General features: G+C 37.4%; 1 protein-coding gene across 1 annotated transcript; it reads left to right on the top strand.

Annotated features, from left to right (window-relative positions):
- Positions 1 to 5,000: 5,000 nt before the first annotated feature.
- On the top strand, positions 5,001 to 20,556 carry DIRAS2 (DIRAS family GTPase 2). The gene is made up of 2 exons (XM_005307652.4): positions 5,001 to 5,407; positions 19,712 to 20,556. The coding sequence occupies exon 2, from the start codon at positions 19,752 to 19,754 to the stop codon at positions 20,349 to 20,351; it is 600 nt and encodes a 199-aa protein (XP_005307709.1). The 5' UTR covers positions 5,001 to 5,407; positions 19,712 to 19,751; the 3' UTR covers positions 20,352 to 20,556.
- Positions 20,557 to 22,151: the final 1,595 nt, after the last annotated feature.

Genomic DNA, 22,151 nt, shown 5'->3' on the forward strand with positions numbered 1-22,151 from the left:
CCATTTCTCCAGTTGCTACCTGCAGCACACAAAATGGTGTCATAATACTTATTCCGCATGCGATTTGCAGAGTTTGGGCTTGGATTGGCTCTGATTTTTTAAGTGTTGATTTAGAAGCTGAATTAAAGACTTGGCATCCATAATTTATAGCTAGTCTTATTGATGTCCTATACAGCATCAGCAACATGTTCTTATGTGCACTCCAATTCTTCCTGCAATACTTTTAAGCAGATTCATCCTATCTTTACATTTAGTCTTGATATTATCTATATGACCCTTCCAAGGTAGTTTATCAAACACAATTCCTAAGAATGCAAAATTTTGAACTACCTGCCTTTTTTCTGTATAAAGATATAAGTTGTTTTCTTTCCCAATCTTCCTTTTTGTGAAGATAATTCCTTTTGTTTTAGTCAGTGAGAATTTCAATCCCTGAGTATTTTCCCATTCTGAATTCCCGCTGAGTGCCTCATTAACCTGCATACCAGTCATCTGCAATGGGGTAATACCTGTTCCTGCCTGTATGTTCTCTGGGGCACCATTAATCATGTTAAACAGGATTGGGCTGATAACACTCCCCCCTGGAGTGCCATTGGTAAGTTTATAAATATTAGACAAAATTGCCCCCACCCTGTCTTCTATGGTTCTATCACTTCAGAAGTCTTACACACCAGAACATTCTTCCTCTTATTCCAGTTGTAGACAGTTTGTACAGCAAGCCTTCCTTCCATATGATGACATATACTCTTTTGCAAAATCCAAAAAGATAGCTATCAAACTCTCTGTTCCTCATGGCTTTTTGTATTTCTCTTTCTACTCTTACAATATGATCAACTGTGCATCTTCTTTCCTGAAACCATTTTGTACACAGTTTATAATTTCATTTTTTCCTACTATGCTACTTATCGCTCATTTATGATTCTTTCCATAATTTTGCCCACACATTGTGTGAGGGTAATAGGTCTATATGCATCAAGTCTTGCACATAATTTGCCAGGTTTTCCTATTGGTATATCCACTGCTTGCTTCCATACTGTGAGTAGTATGCTTTTCCCTATATTTTATTATATAATTTCATTAAAATGCTGGTAGGTGCTTAAGCATTGCATTACATATGCTCTCTTTACCTCAGGCTGTATTTTTACTTTTGTCTATAGCCTTTCTGAGTTCCTGTATGCTGAAATTTTCATTCAGTACATCATCTTATATTCTATCCAGCCCTGTAGGAGCTCAGTTTTCTTCAGCAAACATACTTTTTTTGTTCACAAAACTCTTTACTTTGATTTGTGTCACTACTATCTTTTTGAAACTCTTGCTAAAATGTCTGCTTTTCCTAAGTTAGAGTTTTCAACTTTATCATTTACTATAAGACCAGATATAAATTTGTTTTAACTCCATATGCCATTTTATTCTTTTAACTTGTTTATATATATATATATATATCTGAAGTGTTGAAATCTTTGTCCATTTTCCACAATATTTCCTCCAACTCTTTCTTTGCCTTTTTAATAATTCGTTGTGCCACTGCTTTACATTTTTATAGCTCATTAAGTCCTTGCTATTCATTGTACTTTTTGATTGTTTGTATACCTTATTTCTTTCTTTACGATATTAATTCCATGAGGAAACTGGATTTCTGAGTTTGTGGCAATTTGACATCTTGCTTATAGCTAGGTTGACTGCCGCTACAACTCCCTTTATTATATTATCATGAAATTCCTCTAAATTATCACTTATACAATTGGTATTTAGATATTCAGCACACTTACTCTTAAGAGTCCCCAGTTGCTTTTCTAAGGCTCCAGGTATGAATTCCTTCAGTGTTTTCAACATTACCTTGGCCGTGATATGTAATTGGCACAGAGAAGTGATCACTTCCCATTCCGTTTTCTTTATAGATTTCCCAGCTGTATTTACTTGCTATATTGCTTGTTGCAATTCTCAGATCTAAACATGAAAAGGTTCCATCCATCCACCTAATTAAAGCTAGTAGGTGCTTCACTATTGAGCATTACCAGTTTATGCATGTCAATGAACTGTTTGCCATTATAATCAGTTTTCCTGCTTCCCTACAATTCATTAAGGTTATTAAGGTCTCCACAAATAATACATGGGCCTTTGACATCCTTAACTAACTCCTCCAATTCTGGATTGTCTAGTTTTTCACATGGGTTGTAAACAATATAAATTCGTATAAAGGTACTATTATTCTGCAGAAGAATCTCAGTGTTGTACTCAACACTTAAGTTCTATACATCTATTTCAACATAACTAAGACCTTCTCTTTATAAATATACAGAGCCCTTCACCTCTTGATATTTCGCTATCACGTCTGATTCATCATATCCTGGAAGTCTAAACTACGTTTTCTCACTAACCATGTTTCTTGTAGATATATCATGTCAGGTTTGTCTTCCATTTCAAAAACAGTTTTCTTTCATTCCTGACCATGTCTTATTAAACTATGTGCATTCTAGCAAAAAACTGTTAGAACCATGATGTTTAAACAACACTAATACTTCCATTTAAAATTGTGTTGAATGCGGTCTATTGAGAGATTACCTATATGCAAATACTTTTCTGCTGCTTTCGTTATAATTTTAATTTTTTCAATCTTCCCTGTCTGTAAAGTGCAATTAATCACTTCTATCATTAATGTTGTAAATTTATTTTTGCCTATAAGCACTACATTTTCATCTATTCTCCTTATATATTCTTTCCTGCCCTAAGCTACATATTCTTGTACCAGTAGCTCTTTCTGCTGTCACTTCCTGGTTTTTATATTCCCTATTCCAGCTCCTCCCCCAGCTGGGTTTCATGTGCAATTAGTGCTTATCAATCCCTGGCTTTGCTCCAGCTGCATCGTATAAAATTAATTGGCCCCTTCTGGTCCACATTAATACACTCAGGGTTTGTGTGGGATGGACACTTTGTCACACATGGTATCCCTTTCAGTACAAAGATTAATGGCCCAAGTATATACAGGCAAATCTCCTAATAATTTCAATAGGGATGTAGCCTGAGTAAGGATTCCAGGACAAGAACCCATGCATGTCAGTATAGGGACTTATCAATCATCTCCAAAGGAAAGATTAATTTTTTGGGTAGGGGAGAATCACACACATCGACCAAGGGAATATTTTGGACATGAAATAAATTGAAAAGAATGGGCATCTAAAAAAAAGGACATTTTCTTAAAAGCAAATGACTCTGATTAGAAAAAAAATCCACTGAAATGTAGTTCAACAGTTAAATCTCCAAGCCGTGATTGAAGTTTGAATGTGCAAAAAACTCACAGAAAGTCATAGCTCACAAAGAGCCTGCTCCTGCTCTTTCTCCCTTTGAAGTGAATGGCCAAATTCCCATTGATTTCAATGACAGCAGGATCACAATTCAGATATGTAAACTGGAAAATTATTTATTACAGGCTGTGCCTGCATGCCAATACAGAAACAGCCAAGCTGAATCTGGAGAAGTACTATACACGTCTCTGTCTGATTCAAGCATACAGGGCCAAATTCCACTCTCACACTATGGCAGGATTGCACCAGTGGAACTGAAAGTCCAGGTTGACTCGCTGTATTATAAAGCTCCTAGAGTACGACACTTAGCTATGGAAGGGTGCTTATTGCTGAGATGGTTACTCTAATACCACTGGGGCTCAGAGTCACAATTTCTTGTCAGGAAGCAGGTGGGGGAAGGAGGTAGGAAGTTATCTGTACCAACCCTATATCCGGTGCAGATTGCTTCCTCTAGGCACATTAAAATGGCCATAATCTGGTTATATCTCTACTGTGACACACACATCTACTGGAAAAACCTTTCATATCTGTGTTCAGCTGGTGCCCATTAAGATTAATCATGGAGTCATGCTGAAAATAAGCAAAACAAAACCTCACGAAATAAATGTCATTGAATTCCAAACATCAGACCAGCCAGTGCAGCCACAGTGAGTTTACCTTTTGCCCTCTTCAGCAGGCATGTAAGGCCTGAAAACTAAACACCTGCAGACCCATTGTGAGGGGCAGACGTAGCATAGAAAGGTTGCTCCAGTGTACTTAGCACCACCTGCACCCTGCAGAACCAGTGCTCCACAGCGGCACATTCACAGGCATCATTCATTGGAGGGATGGGCACAAGGCCAGTTCTTTCAAGACTTCACACACCTACATATCACAAGCTCTGAATGAAGGGTTGAGGGTAGAATATACTGGTGCTCCAAGCCCTGACGCTGGGTTATGGAGAGGTTCCTACCCCCCAAACTGCACAGACAGCCTGCTTTTTTGGTGGCTTTTGCAGTGGGGCCTGGGATTTGGCCCTGAACAAAAAATTCTTTTGAATGCTAAAATGGGCATTTTATTAGTATAGAAGTGAAAGAGAGTGATAGCCTTTAGATCAGATTTTCACAACTAATCATGAAGATTTACCAGTGCAGGCCTAAAATCTATTCATTCATTTTAATATGGTGACACTTCATAAAGAAAAATGAAACTATTTTACTCGTCCGCCCAAAATCCCCAAAACAAACAAGCAAAAAGCCTCACTTGCTTCAAGTGAGTGGAATTTTGCAAGGCTGAGTTAGCTCATTAGACCAAAAAGTGATTTTTATTTCATTTACAATACATTATTTTATTGCATTTTTCCAATAAAGCTTTGCCGTAAGCGGCCAGTTCCTCACCTGATGTAGATCAGCACAGCTCAGGTGACCTGAATAGTGCTACACTGATTTACACCAGCTGAGGACACGTCCAAGCATAGCTTGGCGAGCTTTATAAAGCTAAAAGGAAAGTGCTTGCTCCATATTTAGCTACTTAGAGACAGGGAGGTGTTTGTGCATAGCTAAATACATACAGCAGTTTTAAAATTACAGAATACTAAATGTTTGGAGGAACTAAAATAATTAAATGCAAGACTAATTGTACAAATAACATTGCAATTGGTAAAGTGACCAGAAAATTCCAACCCTTAAAAACATATATATGTTCCACTGTTACTCAGTAGGTGGCACTTAAAAGCTTAGATGAGCTTTGCAGTCGCCATTTAGGTACCAGCAGCAGCTGAAGCTGAAATCAGTCCATCTCTGAGAGCAGAGCGTGTGTGTGTCTGGAGGGAGATTGCAACCAAGCCAACAAAAGCATTAACCACGGCCCAGGCACACAGAGAGCGAGAGAGCGAGAGAGAGACGCACACTAGACTAGGACCAGAGCAGCAAGAGCACAGGCAACAGAACAAGGATCAGACAGCAGCAACCAACAAGACACAAGAGAGAAGCAGCCGGCTGAGTTACAGCTCCTTTATTTAAAAACAGACAGCTTTCTCTCGGAGAAAACCCACAACAGAAAGGCTGTACTGCTGGTACTATGACAGGCAAAAACTGAAGAGCATTTGACGGAGTTGTGTTCCTTCTCAGGTAATCTTCTTAAATAATTTTTCTACTCAGCATTGTATAAGAAACATTAGCTATGTATTAACAGTAGGTGTTTTTTTTTTCTTAGCCAAATCCAGCAGTCCTTCCTGAGGCAAAAGTCCCACTGAAGTCAATGGGAATTTTGCTTGAGTGAAGATTGCAAGATTTTGTCCTAACTGCATGTCTCATGCAGATGACATGTTATGTTATAAGTAATGGTTGGGGGAAAAAAGACCAGAGCTGGTGACAAGAGTACTGGCCATCTGTGGAAAAATATTTCTTAGTGTACTGGGATATCAGTAATAGCTTTGTAACAACATTTGAAAAAGATTTTCATTCAAATATGATGGGCTAAATTCTGCCCTCATTTACACTTATGCAACCCATTGGTTAAAAAGATGTTGCTCTAGTTTAAATGAAGACATTTAACCATATATGATGGAAACGGGGAGGGGGAAATGTTGAGAATGAATCAAATAATAAAAAAGATTTTCTCTTTTCCTAAAGCAATAGAACTAAATTTTAGACAACTCTTGAGTATTCCTCTCGCAGGCTGACTATTTTTATTTTTACTCAACAGCTCACCTTACTCTTATTGCTTTTTCTCTGTAAAATGTGGGCTGCTATATATGCTGAAATACACAATCACAATGGTGTGTGAGTTCAGGATAGAGCAACAAGATTTAAGTAATATCCTTAAAAGTATTTTTTTAAATACACACACATACACACAGTTATATGCATTAAATATTTATTTGCCTATATGTATATACACAAACTATATATATAGTCCATGTATGCACACTATATATATACATACACACACATAGATATCATGAAATGATAAATGAAACTTTTATGGTTGATCTTTATGGCTACCTTTGCCAGGGTTTACAGATTTCACTGAATCAAAAGTATTTACAGATCCTACGGTTTGTAGATTTGGGTCAACTGGCCATTTTGGTGTTTCTTCACTGATTGACGGCTTTTTCTGGGGTGTAGGGAACTGCCACCCAGGGTTCCAGTTACATTTACTGCATTTTATTAAGCAGTCCTTGGGGACTGACAGGTGTGTCATTGCTAAGGATTGTTAAATGAGTGATATCACAAGATTCCATCCTATCTCCCATTGTATGTGGTCACTTCTAACCACAGGAGAATTTCAGTGGTTCAGCTGTACATCTATTGCCCTACAGAATCCTAAAGTCTGGGAAAACATTTGAATGATACGTCCAGCTATTTTATCCTCAACCCTAGGAAGACAGAAGTCTTACTGTTCAGTAGATGTTGTTGATAGCAGGAGGTCTCTTCTTTGTGTCCCTATTTGTGTAGGCGTGTGGCCACAAAGATTAAGAACCTTGGTATCACTTTTAATCATGTCCTCTGCATTGAAAGCCAAGAACCGAAGTGATTTTCCCCCAGTTATACTGCACTTTTGTTTATTCCAAGATGGTCTAACAGCAGAAATGCATGCCTTTGTGACCCTGAGGCTCAATCACTGTAATAATCTCTTCAAAGACCTCTCAGCAAAGATGCACCAACATTTGGAATTTGTTCAGTAGCATGACTGCTCACCAGTTTGAGCTATCATGATTATATTACATCTGACCTGTATTCTCTTCATTTCTATTCTTTAAAGTAGTGTATTCAAATATGAATTGGTACTGCTTGTTTTTAAAGCTTTTGTTGGTTTTGGCTCTGGCTATACATTCAAGACCTGTCTGCTCATTGAACTTTGTGTGAGAAATATTTGTGCTCAGACACATCTGACCATTTGAAGGTCCCACCATTGTGTCCAAAGCTAGCAGATGACCACAATTTTGTTGTGGTATGATGCGGAATGCATTCCCCATTGAAATCTCTTTCGTTTCCTCCCAGCACCCTTTTAAAAAGCACCTTACTATTTTCTTGTTCAAATGTGATTTTACAATGACCATTTGAGGGTCTCTATTTATTCGCTCCCCATCAGTTTATTTTTAACAAGACGCTTCATTGTGTGTGTTGTGTGTGTTTATAATTCAAAAGGGGCATCATTTTATTATACTGTATTTGTTTGTATTTTACTGTGCATCTCCATGAATGTTTTTGCAGTAGGGGCGAAACTTCTAAAATCAGTGTACACATTTGTGCACTTCAGCCCCAATTTGCATATATGCATCACAGTATTTACACACTTTAGTCGGAACTGCACTCACGTCAGACGATTTGGTCCAATAGTTTACTGCCTTTACCGTATATTGACATACTATTCAGTTCTCCAGATTTTTTTCTTTTAATACTTTTCATGGTGCTTTAATTAAGCAAGCATCAATGTTACAGACTAGATCCACGAGGAAAAACAACCACTGTGCATTTGTGAAGGCTGTTACATGATGTTAGAAATATAGACTCCCCCCCCCTTTCTCTTTCTTTTTAAACACACATTCTAGTAAAAGGCACTTCGTCCACAGCAAAATGTCACCTTTTAAAAAACAAATTCAGTCTGTTTGGTTACCTTCAGTTTCAGCATAGCAAGAAAAAAAATGGGGTCAGCAAACAGCTGTTTTCTGGGGTTATAGCAAAGTTTCACATGCAATTAGGGACCAATTAAATTATCTTACTCTAATTACTGTAAAGACAGCAAATAAGAACTTCCAGGTGAAAACATGTCTTTAAATCTAAATTGAACCTGTTCTGTTTGAGATAATTAAAAAAAAAATCCAAACAATAATCCCTTTCCCAGATCTTATACAACGCTTGAATAAGATGTAAAGAAAAAGAGAAGAGCAAAGTTCATCAGCACCTTAAAATGAGGACGAAGAAACTTATACTAGTGACATGAAGACTCTAATTTTCCTCTCACACAATGAAAGTCAGGAGCAGCTCCTCTGGAGCAAATTAATTTAACACCAGAGGAAAACTGATGTAACAGAGATCAATCTCCCAGATTTCCTAAAGGGTGGGAGTGCTGCCAAACCCTGTAGCAGTGAAATGCTGCCTACCTAATAGTTATTGCAGCTAATGGGATAGTTTCTGGTTGAGACTGGATCGGTGGCACTGAAGTGCTTGCATCTTTTTGTATTCCTGCTTTAAGATGGATGTGCAGCAAGGCAACAGCATGCAAAAGGCAAATCCATTTCTGGGTTGTACAAGGTGCTTCCATTTAATGTTCAGTAACTCTGACTTAAAAATCAATGTCATGCGCAGTTGAGATAAAAATAAAATAATGTAATTGTATGTTTTTCTTCTCCAAGCAAGTCTAACTAGGTTTTTATCTTATTTGAAAAAGTCGGTAATTTCAACAGTCAAATATCAGCTACAGCTGATAACTGAAATATTGTTATATTAAAAATAAGTCCCAATGGAGAAAGATGGTCTCCTTAAAATCTGTCAAATTCCTTCAACCAAACATTGAAAAATTCAACAGAGAATAACTGGGAAAAGATTTTTTATATATAAATATTTAATTTACTTATTTATATTTACTTATCCTTTAGTCTTAATGATACTATTTTGCTCTTAATTCATGTGTCTTCTTTCTTGGTAACGTTGGCCGAAATGAGAAAAAATATAATGAAACATACATATACAATATTTACCTGAAACACAGAGAAACCACTCAAAGTCTAAACTAATAAACCGGTTTTTATTATTCTTTTATTTTTAGTAAACAAATAGTCTTCAGTCTTCTGAAATTCAGGAGATGTCAAAAGGAAAAGTTGTGGGTTTTGAAAATAAATGTTGAAAGTGTTTGCTTTAAAGTAAAGAAAAATATAAACTTATAAAACAAATTCAACTTTGCCGGTTCACTCCTGCAGTTTGGCAGAGAATAGATTTGTATGAACAATTAGAAACCCCTTCAGAAACCCATTATTGCTATACAACAGTCTACAAATTATACCCAGATCTTCTCTTAAATCCTTGTTTTACAAACAGCTTCAAAATCTAGTTTAAATCACTGCATTGATTGTTTGGTATTTTGTCCAGGGGTTTTATCTTGTGAAATTCAGATATTAAGACAATAGGCCAGGTTCCAATACTTTATGACACAGATAGTATAATTGACTTTAATGGGACTATTCTGGAGTAAGGTTCTATTCAACAAGAGTAACGGTATCAGAAACTGGCCCAGTGTTCATGATAGTCATCACTATCTTCCTAGCAATAGAAGATAAAATTTGTTATGTTTTTTTCATAAGAATGAACCAAATCCTGTAGTCCTATCTCTAACTATTCTGCTTCCAGTGAAGATTTGGACCAATAGTTTTTTGTCGTAACAGTAAAATTAAGCTATTCAGGACTAAAGGACTGTGCGGTTAGAATAAACAAAACTTTTGTAGTTTTTCTGCTATTCCCTCTAAGGAAAAGAAAGTAGTCTGAAGTATGTATATATATATATATATAACAGTACATAGTTGCCAATTCTTGTGATTTTTATCATGAGTTTCACAATATTTGGTATTTATCCCACTCTAGTCAATTTGTCTAGATGCATAAAGTTACACATATTCATAAGTGTTTGCAGGATCAGGGCCTAAAATCTAATCCTGCAGTCCTTACTCTGACAAAACTTCCACTGAATAAGGATTTGACAGACTGGCATATAATAAATAAATTTAACAGCATTGTATTTGATTTTGTAAGGGCCAAATCCTGTTCACTTACCTCAACTTCAGTTTAACTGGAACTACTCCTGAGAGAAAGGCAAGCAGGATTTGGCCCTAAGTGTTCAATGGACTAAAGTGCTGATTCAGCATGGTACTTAAATGTGTGTGTAACTTTAAGAATAGGAGTAGTTCCATTAAATCAATAGGATGTCTCGTGGTTAAAGTTAAGCCTGAGTTGAGCTAAATCAGAGCCAAAACTATTAAAGATCTTTTTTTTTTTTAATTTACCAGCTTCAGAAACTAAAAATGAACATGGGGTTTGTTAAACAGATATTGGACTGGTACTCATTATTCTGGATAATATTAGTTTGCCTTTTGGTTTTGTCATTTTATGAAATCCGTTCATATTTACATATGCATTTCAATAGTGCTCAATCCTCCAATGCATGGGGCACTCTGGTCACAATCTAACAAAGCACTTAAACATGTCCTTATCTTTAAGTCTCATGCTCATAACATGAGTATCATTTTTGACTTGGACCTCTCTCTTGGTCTTTACATCCAGACTATGTCTAAATCTTGCCAATTCTTTCAGCATAAGATCTCTAAGATATGGCTTTTACTATCCATCCACACAGCTAACACTCTTGTCCAGGCTATAATCATCTTGAGTCTCAATTACTGATACATGTTTCTCTCTGGCCTTGACAAACATAATCTTGCCCCGCTCACATTCATCCAGAATGTTGGAGCAAAAATCATTTTCCTACACTGTTGCTTTGACCATGTCACCCCTCTCTTTGAATCCCTCCATTGGCTCCCCTTTCTCTATCACATCAGCCAAAAGCTGCTTGTTTTCACTTTCAAGACCCTGCATGGCCTCACCCCACCCTACCTATCATCTCTGATTCACCATCAAGATGTTGACTCCCACCTCTCGTCAGCCCACAAGGCCAGCCTCTATTGCCCACTTTCAAACAATCACCTTCATATTTTCTCTTACGCTACCCCTCATGCTTAGGAGGTGCTCCCCATAAACATCCATAAAGCTACCTCATTATCCTCCCTCAAAACCCTCCTTAAAACTCTCCTCTGCCTTAATGCCTATAAAAAATTGCCAACAAATAGGCTGCTGGTATGCTGAGACCACAGCCTATCATGCTGACCAATATCATCTTTGTTTCCTTGTATTTCCATCTCTCTCCATGTGTTGTCTCTTACACTTAGATTGTGAGCTCTTTGGGGAAGGGACTGTCTTTTTGTTCTGTGGTTTTACCTCTCCTAGCACAGTGAGGTCCTGGTCCATGACTGCAGCGCCTAGGTGCGATGGTAATATATGGTAATACAAGTAACAACAATAACCACAAATGGCATGGTCCTGGGTTAATAACTACTCAAGATTTTATTATTACAACAATATCAATTTAGAATACTTTTTTCATTTTACTGAGGGACCACACCCAAAAAATGTCTTCTGTACAATATTTCATAGGTGTTCAAACAATTTTAAAGACACTAATTTGGAATATTATTTCAACCTTTTTTTAATCATACAGGTGCAAACTTTTTTTCTACACAATTAAACTAACCTCAGGAGAAATGTCATGAATTGGAACTGATTGTTCTGTGGATATTTTATTCTTGAAAAAACATAGAAATTAATGACTGTTCATTGAAAACGTGCCAGTTACTTTGCAAAATCAGAGCATAGCTTCTGTAATCAATGGATGATATAGCTGCTGGGTTCTGCCTCCTTTTAATGCTCGTTTGTCTTTGAGACAGCAGTGTAAGGCTCCTGTTTTTAAAAAAACATTGTTTTATTTGCACATTTTGGGACAGATTCTTCATTGCAGTATAACCACTATATTTTGCATTGTGGATGAAATCCGCTATAAAGCCAGTGCATCCAGCCTGAAAAGATCATCCCAGTTCAAGAGAGATGCTCTGGTGGCTTGGACAGGCTTTATGTTCTCCCCTTCCTTGCTGGTAGCAGGGCAAGGAAGATGGGTGGTAGCTGAACAAGAGTGTGTGTGGCCACTCCAATTCATAGGTTTTATTTAAAGGGATTTTGCTCATCTAGTCCAATCTCCTGCAAAATACACATATTTCTACCTGTGGTTTTGACCCCAAGGGGCTGTTATCAACCCTTTGGCTGCTCTAACTTAATACAGGGGGACCAATACCACATAAATCAGTGAAGTTCACAAGTGAGCTTCAAGCAACTTTTGTACCCCCTTCCTTTCAATTTGCATTGTGTGCATTCAGAACATAGGTAAGCCTTCTGAGTAGTTTGAGTTTGTGCATCTTATAAAATATGTGGAGTAGAAGACATTACTTATTCTCAAAAACCAAGCAAAAATTATTGAAGAGAGCATCCCAGACAGAAAATGGAATGTTTGGGCCCAGAACCGTATCATTTTGATTTCCCTATATAGAAATTAATGCTGTCCACTGAGAAACCAGATTATGTTACTACCTCCTGTCTGGATTCACACGCAAGCCAGTTAGTCAGTATTGCCTCTCCCATTTACTGCAATTTGATTGTGACTACCTTTCATCATGAACCCTGACCAACCCCAATCCTGCTTTTGCTCATGGTCCCTGAACAAAAGGTCTACAAACCTCCACCCAATCACTGATCCAATTAGTAACTCCCTTCCTCATCCCACACACTTGGTAATTTTTCCAGTGACTACTTCAAAGCAATTCTAAACCCAAACTAATGATGATCTTTCCAGTGTCCAATAATAGAACACCATTCGGTCAACATGACCCAGCATATTCAGAAATAATCACATAATTTCTAATCGCTGCACCCAATAACCTAGACAAAAATCACTGATTTCCTTTTTAATTATATTTTTTTCACTCTTGCCAGCTTTTTTGCTAATGCATGCCTTATACCCAGAATTCAGGAACAATGTTCAATCAGACTAAGTGATAGCTCTGATTTCACAAAGTACTTGTAAGCACATACTTACTTCCATATCTATGCAGCAAAGCACTTTTGCAACTGCTTAAATGCTTTGCTGACCTGGGACCTAAATCACTTGAACAGACTCTCTCTTTATTTCTATAACCTCAATACTTTGTGGGCACCAACCATCTGACCATTACCTCCTCTCCATGATACACCAACAAGAATATCAAAGGCTATTAAATTCTAGGACACACAAAGAAGATTTGGTATTAGTTGATCAAACAACATGCCCATTATTCTTAAAGATGTTAATGTAGAATTCTCTGGCTTTAATTTAGCTGAACATGAACACTCCTGTGTATTTTCCCTAGCCCATTGAATAATACATAGGAGTGCCTGCATAAACAAATGTGCTTGGGAGATCTCCTATCACTTTTTTAAAGAAAAATTAACAAATATTGACCAATGGCAAAACTCTAAAGCCTAATGCATTTTTAAAGATACTAATCCTCCCATTCCCAGGGTGCCTAACCACATGCTCTTTCCACCCAAACACCAGCACTGCTGCGGTGGTTATCCCAATCATGCATTAATATATCTCAAAAGAATGTAATTACTCAAGCTGGAATTGGTGAGAACATAGGGGTTGACAACTGTACTTATGAAAAGTACCAGGGGATCTTTAATGACCAGGGTTTTTGTTTGTCATCTGATCTGAAAGATGACCTCTCCAAAAATTGTGCCCCTCTCACCACGCTGTCATTCTCTACTGGCTCGAAGGACATCTAAAAAGTCACCGGCTCCCTTTCCTGCTGCATCTAGAGGTTTTCAATCCTCTTGCTGATCCTGCTTACTAGCTTGTGAGAGCTGACAGCATAAGGTAGAATGGCTGCAGGCAAAGAGAATGCACAGCAATACCGTTAAGAGGTTCCTGGAATACATGTCATTCTAAATTCTATATTGCATAGCAGGCATTAAGAAAACCCAGAGAAATCACAGGTCAATTGACTTAATGATTTTTTTGCACCACTTAAATTATCTGAACAAAGCACAATCATACCATAGCTTTGAAGTCCCTCTTCACATCACCACATGAAGGATTTTGTTACACTTAATGTCAGACACCAGGATATGCCCCTCCTTTACTATACAGAAGTTTAGCTCCAAAAAAGTTGAAATACATATGAAATCTACACTTTGCAAAGGTATATTAATAATAAATAAAAGAGACATTTTTTAAAGACCTTAACATCCATTGTCCAATAGCGTCCTGGAGAGCATGGAGTTGCAATCATGGAGAAAAACTTTAAAACATGGTAGATATCAATATATGGATTAACAAAAAACAATTCTAAAAACAAGGCAACTTGCCATAGTAGCTAATCAAAGCAGGAGCTGAATATGACAAAACACTTAGGCAACAATTTTGTTTTCTGTCTTTTCAGGCAAACTAAATGCATGAGAGAATTTTAATTACTTTCATTAGGTCTTGCACACTATACACCATGTCTCAACCTGATGTGACTTCGCTAGTAGCTTTGTATTGTACTTAAATGCTCTGAAGAAAGACAAAAGTTATTTTGAGTTAATATTTTCTCCTGGCTGAGTTTCTGCTCTAACATACAACTATATTGTCATTAGCATTGTGAAGATATTCTTTCTGCTGATAAAAATGGCATGAACAATCCCTCTGCCAGACCTTCAGCTGGCATGAATTGGCAGTGGAGCTGTGGTTTGACTTCAATGGCGCTATGATGATTTAAACCCACTGAGGATCAGGCCCCATATATTTACAAAACATTTTTTTATCCACCACTAGAATTAAACATGCTTTTGACAGGCACAGAATCTTTGGGTTGTAAGAAAAAAAAACTATTTTAGCTGTTACATTTTCCCTTTAAAAGTGTTACGTTTCCACCTGGGGCAAAAAAAATTTAAAATTCACTATTTTGTCATGAAAACAGGAGCAGAAAAATATCATTTTTGTCATGGAAATTTCTGTTCACTGATAAATATGGTGAAATTTTGCCTATTATTTAACAACCAAATGGTCATGAAAACCTCTGCTTATAACTGCTCACAAGTGAGGTCTACTTTAAGATAGTTTTGGCCATTTGCTGTATCTTTTCTTTACCTTTCTGCCTTAACCTGTCAGCTAGACTTTTTTCTAATGGATTTTAATACAGCAAAAAGACACTATCCAGATATGGCTATATTAAAATAATAAATGTACAGTTAGGCACAATTAAGCATACAATTACGTGCACAAATATGTAGATCTATTTTCACTAGTATGATAAAGGCCACAATCTTCAGATCTACCCATATGTTTGTGCTCCAAGGTAGATGTTTAGTTTTGTTTAGATTCTTTGGCACTAAAAGGGAGTCAATAGTACCTTTGCCTTCATTGACTATGGGATGATTCGTGTGAGTGCAGACTACAGAACTGGAGAAGCCAATAAGAATTCCATTTGCAGAGTGCTTGCAGAATCTGGTTACTTATTTACATCCACTGAAGTGCCACCTTCTGAAAATATTAAGGTGCTGGCAAGCAGAAGTGCCTGCCCGATTAGTGACATATGTGCTTGTTTTAAGCATGCAACTCAATATGACAGGTGTATACCCAGAATGGTCTCTGCTCTCTCTCAGTTACCTGTATTTGTGTCTCAGCAAGTGTATCTGCATGTCTGACTAGTGTGTTATTTACATTTTATTTCATGGTCAAGAACAGTCCTTGGAATCATCTTGTACTTTCTGGGCTGCCTATTCCTTAAACATGCAACCACTCCGTGGCTGTCCTACCACTGAATCAAAATTTCTATGTCTTCTCTAGTTCCCTTCTAGATCAGAAAGACTATGAAAGCAAAGTTATTCACTAAGCACACGTTTTATATAATTCCATCTCTAAAATTCTATTTGGAAACTGATGAATAGGGCTAAACTCATTATGACAGATGGAAGTGAATTAATCACTGTACTGGAAGTTTATGGTTGCCTAGGACCCAGTGATCATCACCTGATTACATTCAATATGGGCAAACACAGGACCCTTCCAACCAGTAACACACACATTTTATCCATATTGTATACACAGAGAGAGAGAGCTCCAAAAGGGCTAATTTCCCAAAGCTGAGGAAAAATATGAGGAAAAACTGACTAGAAGGAAAATATTAATGAAAATTGAAAACATGAGTTCTAGATGGCCCAAAATCCACAATTCCACAATCAAGAAAGAAGACAACATTGACTGACAGCCCATCCTGGTTCAGTGGAAATGTGAAGGCAGTAATTAGAAATAAAAAAGCAATATATAACAAATAGAAAAAAAGGGAAATGAATAGCAATCAATGTAAATGAGAAGTTATGAAGTATAAATAATTGATAAAATAGGATGAAGACATAGAATCATGGGACTGGAAGGGACTTTGAGATCTCATCTAGTCCAGTCTCCTGCTCTCAAGGCAGGACTAAGTATTATCTAGAGCATTCCTGACAGACCTGCTCTTAAAAATCTCCAATGATGAAGATTCCACAAACTCCTTGGCAATTTATTCCAGTGCTTAAACACCCTGACAGTTAGGAAGATTTTCCTAATGTCCAACCTAAACCTCCCTTGCTGCAATTGAAGCCCATTGCTTCTTGTCCTATCCTCAGCAGTTAAGAATAATAATTTTTCTCCCTCCTCCTTATAACAGCCTTTTATGTATTTGAAAACTGTTATCCTGTCCCCTCTCAGTCTTCTCTTTTCCAGACTAAACAAACTCAATTTTTTTTTTTAATTGAGGAAAAGTCCATGGCTAACAGGAGTAAGAACATAAGGAGATTTTTAAAGTATATTAGGAACACAAGAAATCTTAGAAGTAGTATAGGTCCATTATTAAATGGAGATTGTATAACTGTTAATAATGATCCAGAGACAGAAGAAGTGTTCAATAAATATTTCTGTTCTGTATTTGGAAAGCAGGAGGAGGATAATGTGCTTAGATCACATTTGTACTTTCCAGTCTATTAGTAACCAAGGAGGATGTTAAACAACAACATCTACTAGGGATAAACATTTTAAAAATCAGCAGACCCAGATAATTTGCACCCCAGAGTCCTAAAAGAACTGGCTGAGGAGGTCTCTGGCCCACTGATCTTAATTTTTAAGAAAACACATGGAGAAATTCCAGAGGACTGGAAGAGTGCTATCATTCTGCCACTATTAAAAAAAGGGAAAACAGGATGGCTTGAATACCTAAAGGCTTATTAGTCTAACATCAGTGGAAAAGCTGATGCGGGATTTTGACTAATAAAGAATTAAAGGAGAGGAATATAATTAATACCAGTCAACCTGGCTTTATAGAAATAGGTCTTTTCAAACAAACCTGGTTTCATTCTTTGAGATTACAAATTTGGTTAATAAAGGTAACTGTGTAGATGTAATAAACAGACTTCCTTAATACATTTGACTTAGGACCACGCAACATTCTGATTTTTAAAATTCGAACGATAAAGTATCAATAAAGCACATGTTAAATGGATTAAGAACTGGATAGCTGACAGATATCAAAAAAATAGTTTCCAATAGAGAATCATCATCCATAGGGACTTAGGGCTTGGTCCACACTGGGGCGGGGGATCGATGTAGGAAACGCAACTTCAGCTACGAGAATAGCGTAGCTGAAGTCGACGTTTCCTAGATCGAACTAAGTTTACTTACTGCGGTCCACGCAGCGTAGGCAAGCTCCCCCGTCGACAGCGCTTCCTCCTCTCGGTGAGCAGGAGTTCTGCAGTCGACGGGGGAGCGCTTCTGGGATTGATTTATCGTGTCCAGATGAGACGCGATAAATCGATCCCAGAAGATTGATCTCTAACCGCCAAATCAGGCGGGTAGTGTGGACCTAGCCCTAGGCTCAGAGATCTAGGAACAAAGTATGCAGGCCAGACATACAAAATGGGGGACTGTATCTGGGAAAGCCATGACTCTGAAAAGGAGTTATGAATCATAGTGGGCAAGCAATTCAACATGAGCTCCCAATGCAATGCTGTGGCAAACAGGGCTAATGCAATCTTTTGATGTATAAACAGGGGAGTAGTGAGTAGGAATAGGGAGGCAATTTTACCTCTGTGTGTGAAATTGGTGAGACCAATACTAGAATACTGGGGATATCAGAACAGCATATATATTTTTAAAATGATGTTGAAAAATTGGAGAGGGTGAAAAAAACCTCTCAAACATGATTTGAGAGCGGAGAAAGTACCTGGCAGTGAGAAGCTTAAGGAGCTCCATCTGTTTAATTTATCAAAGAGAAGACTGAGAAGTGACTTGTCTACTTGCATGGGAAAAAATACCAAGTACCAAAAGAGCTCTTCAATTTTTTGATCAAAGGGATAACAAAAACCAATAATGGAAACCGAAGCCAGACATTCAAATTGGAAATAAGGAGCAAATTCTCCATCTCTTGATGTCTTAGAGACATGCCTTTCTGGATTATATGCTTTAGTCAAACAAGTTATTGGGCTCCACGCAGGGGTAACTGGGTGAAATTTAATGGCCTGTAATACACAGGATGTTAGACTACATGATCTAAGGGTCCCTTTCTGGCCTCAAACTCAATTAAACTATGAACTAGCTTTCCTTTCTTCTCTGCTTCCTCTTTTAAGGTCCAAATTGTCAGCCCTTATGCCTGCATAAGTCTCACTGAAATACAGAGAAGTTTTGTATCATTCAGGGCCTGACAAACACCCATCGAAGTGAATGGGAATTTTTCCATTTTTTATAAATGGGTACTGTGTCAGTTCCAAAGTCAGCAAGATTTAGCCCTTAGATAAACCCGTGATTATAGCCAAACTTTCTCTAATTCTGGAACTACCTTAGTTAACCAAACCTTGGATCCCTCTTTACACATGGAATACATTATTATTATTATGACCAGATTTATAGTTAATTGCTTAGGGAGAGATTTTTGGTGACAGGTAATCTTGCTGAACCTGCTGAACTTCAAGGTTGACAGAGAAATCACTACCAAGTATACTGTGCATTATCATCCCTTTGATAGATTTGACAATATGATTCTTTTCTGGTAAATGTAGAGAAATATTAGCATGCCAAAATTACAATGTGCAATAGATAAAATCAGAATTATAAATCTTGAATTCTAAATGAGCATGCTCATTTAGGAAATAAAACAATATTTTTGAGGTAAAACCAAAGTGGTGAAAACCCCCAAAGGCAGACTATGAAACACTTAGTGCTACTAATGAAATATTAGCACTTATCCATTAGTTTTAAGTTTTGCTTCTGAAAGATATGAATTGTACCACACTGGAAACAAATTCTCTATCCACAGCGGAGGTGTAGCGTGGGCAGAAGGATAAGTTCACACACACTGGTCTCCCCATCAATATGCTTCAACAATGACCTGAAGTACATCTTCTATGGGTGAGAGTGTAGCTCCAGCTCCCTAGTCAATTCAGTCTCTTGGTAGACAGACTGTCAACAAGGATGTCAAACAGATGGGGCTATGTACATTTGCCCACTAGTAACTGGACTTAAAGTTACGCATTCAATTTGCAAAGGCCACCAGTTAAGCACAAAATAGCAGTAATTTTCATGCTTTATCAACCTGCACTGGGTTGGAATCTAGAAACAATGTTGAGATGAATTGCTCTATAACCCATGATCAGTCCTTTTGAGTCATTATGTATTATTGATATGCCATTACTTCAGTCATTTTCTCATGTCTCTTACCATAGAAGTTATAAAGCATCTTCCCCATGGAAAGCTGTATTAATATTTTGTTACATTTTCCTTCCTAGGTTTTTTCCCCCTAGTTGAGCATCACATACAGTGAAAAGCATGCCTGAGCAAAGCAATGATTACAGGGTGGTGGTGTTTGGAGCTGGAGGAGTTGGCAAAAGTTCCTTGGTCTTGAGGTTCGTGAAAGGCACTTTCAAAGAGAGCTACATTCCTACCATTGAAGACACCTACAGGCAGGTGATCAGCTGTGATAAGAGCATATGCACTTTGCAGATTACCGACACTACAGGGAGCCATCAGTTTCCAGCCATGCAGCGTCTGTCTATTTCCAAAGGACATGCTTTCATTTTGGTTTTTTCAATCACCAGCCGACAGTCCTTGGAAGAACTCAAGCCCATCTATGAACAAATCTGTCAGATTAAAGGGGATGTGGAAAGCATTCCAATTATGTTAGTGGGGAATAAAAGTGATGAAAACCAAAACCGAGAGGTGGAGAGCAGTGACGGAGAAGCCATGGCCAAGAAGTGGAAGTGTGCCTTTATGGAGACTTCTGCTAAGTTGAACCACAATGTGAAAGAGCTGTTCCAAGAGCTGCTAAACCTAGAGAAACGCAGGACTGTGAGTTTACAAATTGATGGTAAAAAAAGCAAACAGCAGAAAAGGAAAGAGAAGCTGAAAGGCAAGTGTGTAGTCATGTGAAAATTGCACTGTTATGAAGCAACCATGTAGTCTCATTCTTTCTGACAGAACCCAACGTGAAACCTATAGACAATGAGGAACCATGTGAAACCCTATTTATTAGTAGCTGTTATGAAAGAAATACAATAGATTTTTTTAAAAGAGGAGTTTATTTGCTATGGAAAAAAAACCTCCCAACAACTCAAATCATAGTTAGAAAATAAAACCAAGAATGAAAAAAGTAGGAAAGGATTTCTAATTTTAAAGCAAATAGAAGAAAACAAATTAATTCCTTATTTACAATATACTGCACTATGGAAGGATTGGATGCCAATTACTTATGTTTATTATGCTGTTTGCATATAACTGTAATGGAAGGTGATGTATCTACATAATGCAGATTTAGAAGAGAAAGAAATGCCAATGAAGAAATCTAGAATGTATAAATGCATGTTGGATAACTTATCATAGCCTTCAAGAACGCTGGAGATAACACAAATATTTTTCTGTACAAGTCTTGATGCTGACTGTTCGGGGTTGGAGGGTGTGGGAAAGAAGATAACCCTGGAGCTACCAATTTATGAACTATTGTACATTTGGGGAAAATAAAGGGGTTATGCAGCTAAATGTGATATTGATTCTCTCCTCTTACCATATTATGTTCCTCCTTAGTATTATGCTGATGAGCAGTGTTTGAACTGAAGGATGGGGAGGGGGGAAAATCTGCTTGGGTCAGCTGGAGATTGTTCCCTCCTCTCTGGGCTCTGCTAAACCATCATTTCCAGGGATGGCCTGTACCTCTGTCCCCAAGATATTTCCGAAGAGCAAATATTTGCCTTCGGAGCATGTCAGTTTAAATGTGCAGATACAGAAAAATTTTCCCCCAGGGGGACATACTCTGGACTCCCTCTACAAAGGCCTCTGTGGAAATTATTCAGTTCAAACATTGCTGATAAGAGCACAATATGATTGGTAAATGAACAGATTGTTTATGAAGTTGCAGGCAGGTGTGTGTGAGAGAGAGGAGAATGATTTTGCTCATATTGCCAGATTTGCCAAATCAAACTTCTGTATAATTACTGCATCTGAATTAGAAATTTGCCTGCATCTTATGATAAACATACAGTAAACTATTAGATTTATTGCCTTTAAATTGGCAAAAGGGGGTTATAATTATTATTTAAATTTGTGGTCGGAACAACTGAGACTATTCAGGGAACCATATCTGGCTGTCTTTACTTAGAGAAAACTTTTATTGGCCCAGTCTCTAGTGGCATTAATAGAAGACTTGCCTAAGTAAAGACTACATGATTTGGCACATTAACGGTTCAGTCAAAAAGTGAGTTACAATGCAATACTAGGTTCACAATAGAGAAAACAAGTTACGACCTTTTTTTTTTTTTTTTTTGAGAAACTGCTTTTTTGCAGTCCAAGATGGAGAAAAAGTGTATTTAATGTGAGTTATTTTGAAATCTCTCCAAAGTTTTTTTTAAATACACAACATGAATGATTTTCTCTATATCCTACAACTAACAGCAAAATGAAGACCATCAAAGATGAAAAAAGCACATTAACTTTTTTAAAGGATATGAAATTGTATATTCTACAGTTTGCACCTTTCTGCTTTAAAACAAAAAGCGTTCACTGTATTTTTCGCAAATGTGTATGTCAAAAGCATATTATTGGAAAATGCAGTCAGGTACTAGGAAAATTAGCATGCATGTTACATAATAAATGTCTTATAAGAGCAGTTTAAATGCAGTATTCACTTTAGAAATAATTACCTTGTTGTTCTGAAAATGATTTCTTGTTTACCTTCCA

Source organism: Chrysemys picta, chromosome 6 (genome assembly GCF_011386835.1).
Source record: "Chrysemys picta bellii isolate R12L10 chromosome 6, ASM1138683v2, whole genome shotgun sequence".
NCBI lineage: Eukaryota > Metazoa > Chordata > Testudines > Emydidae > Chrysemys > Chrysemys picta.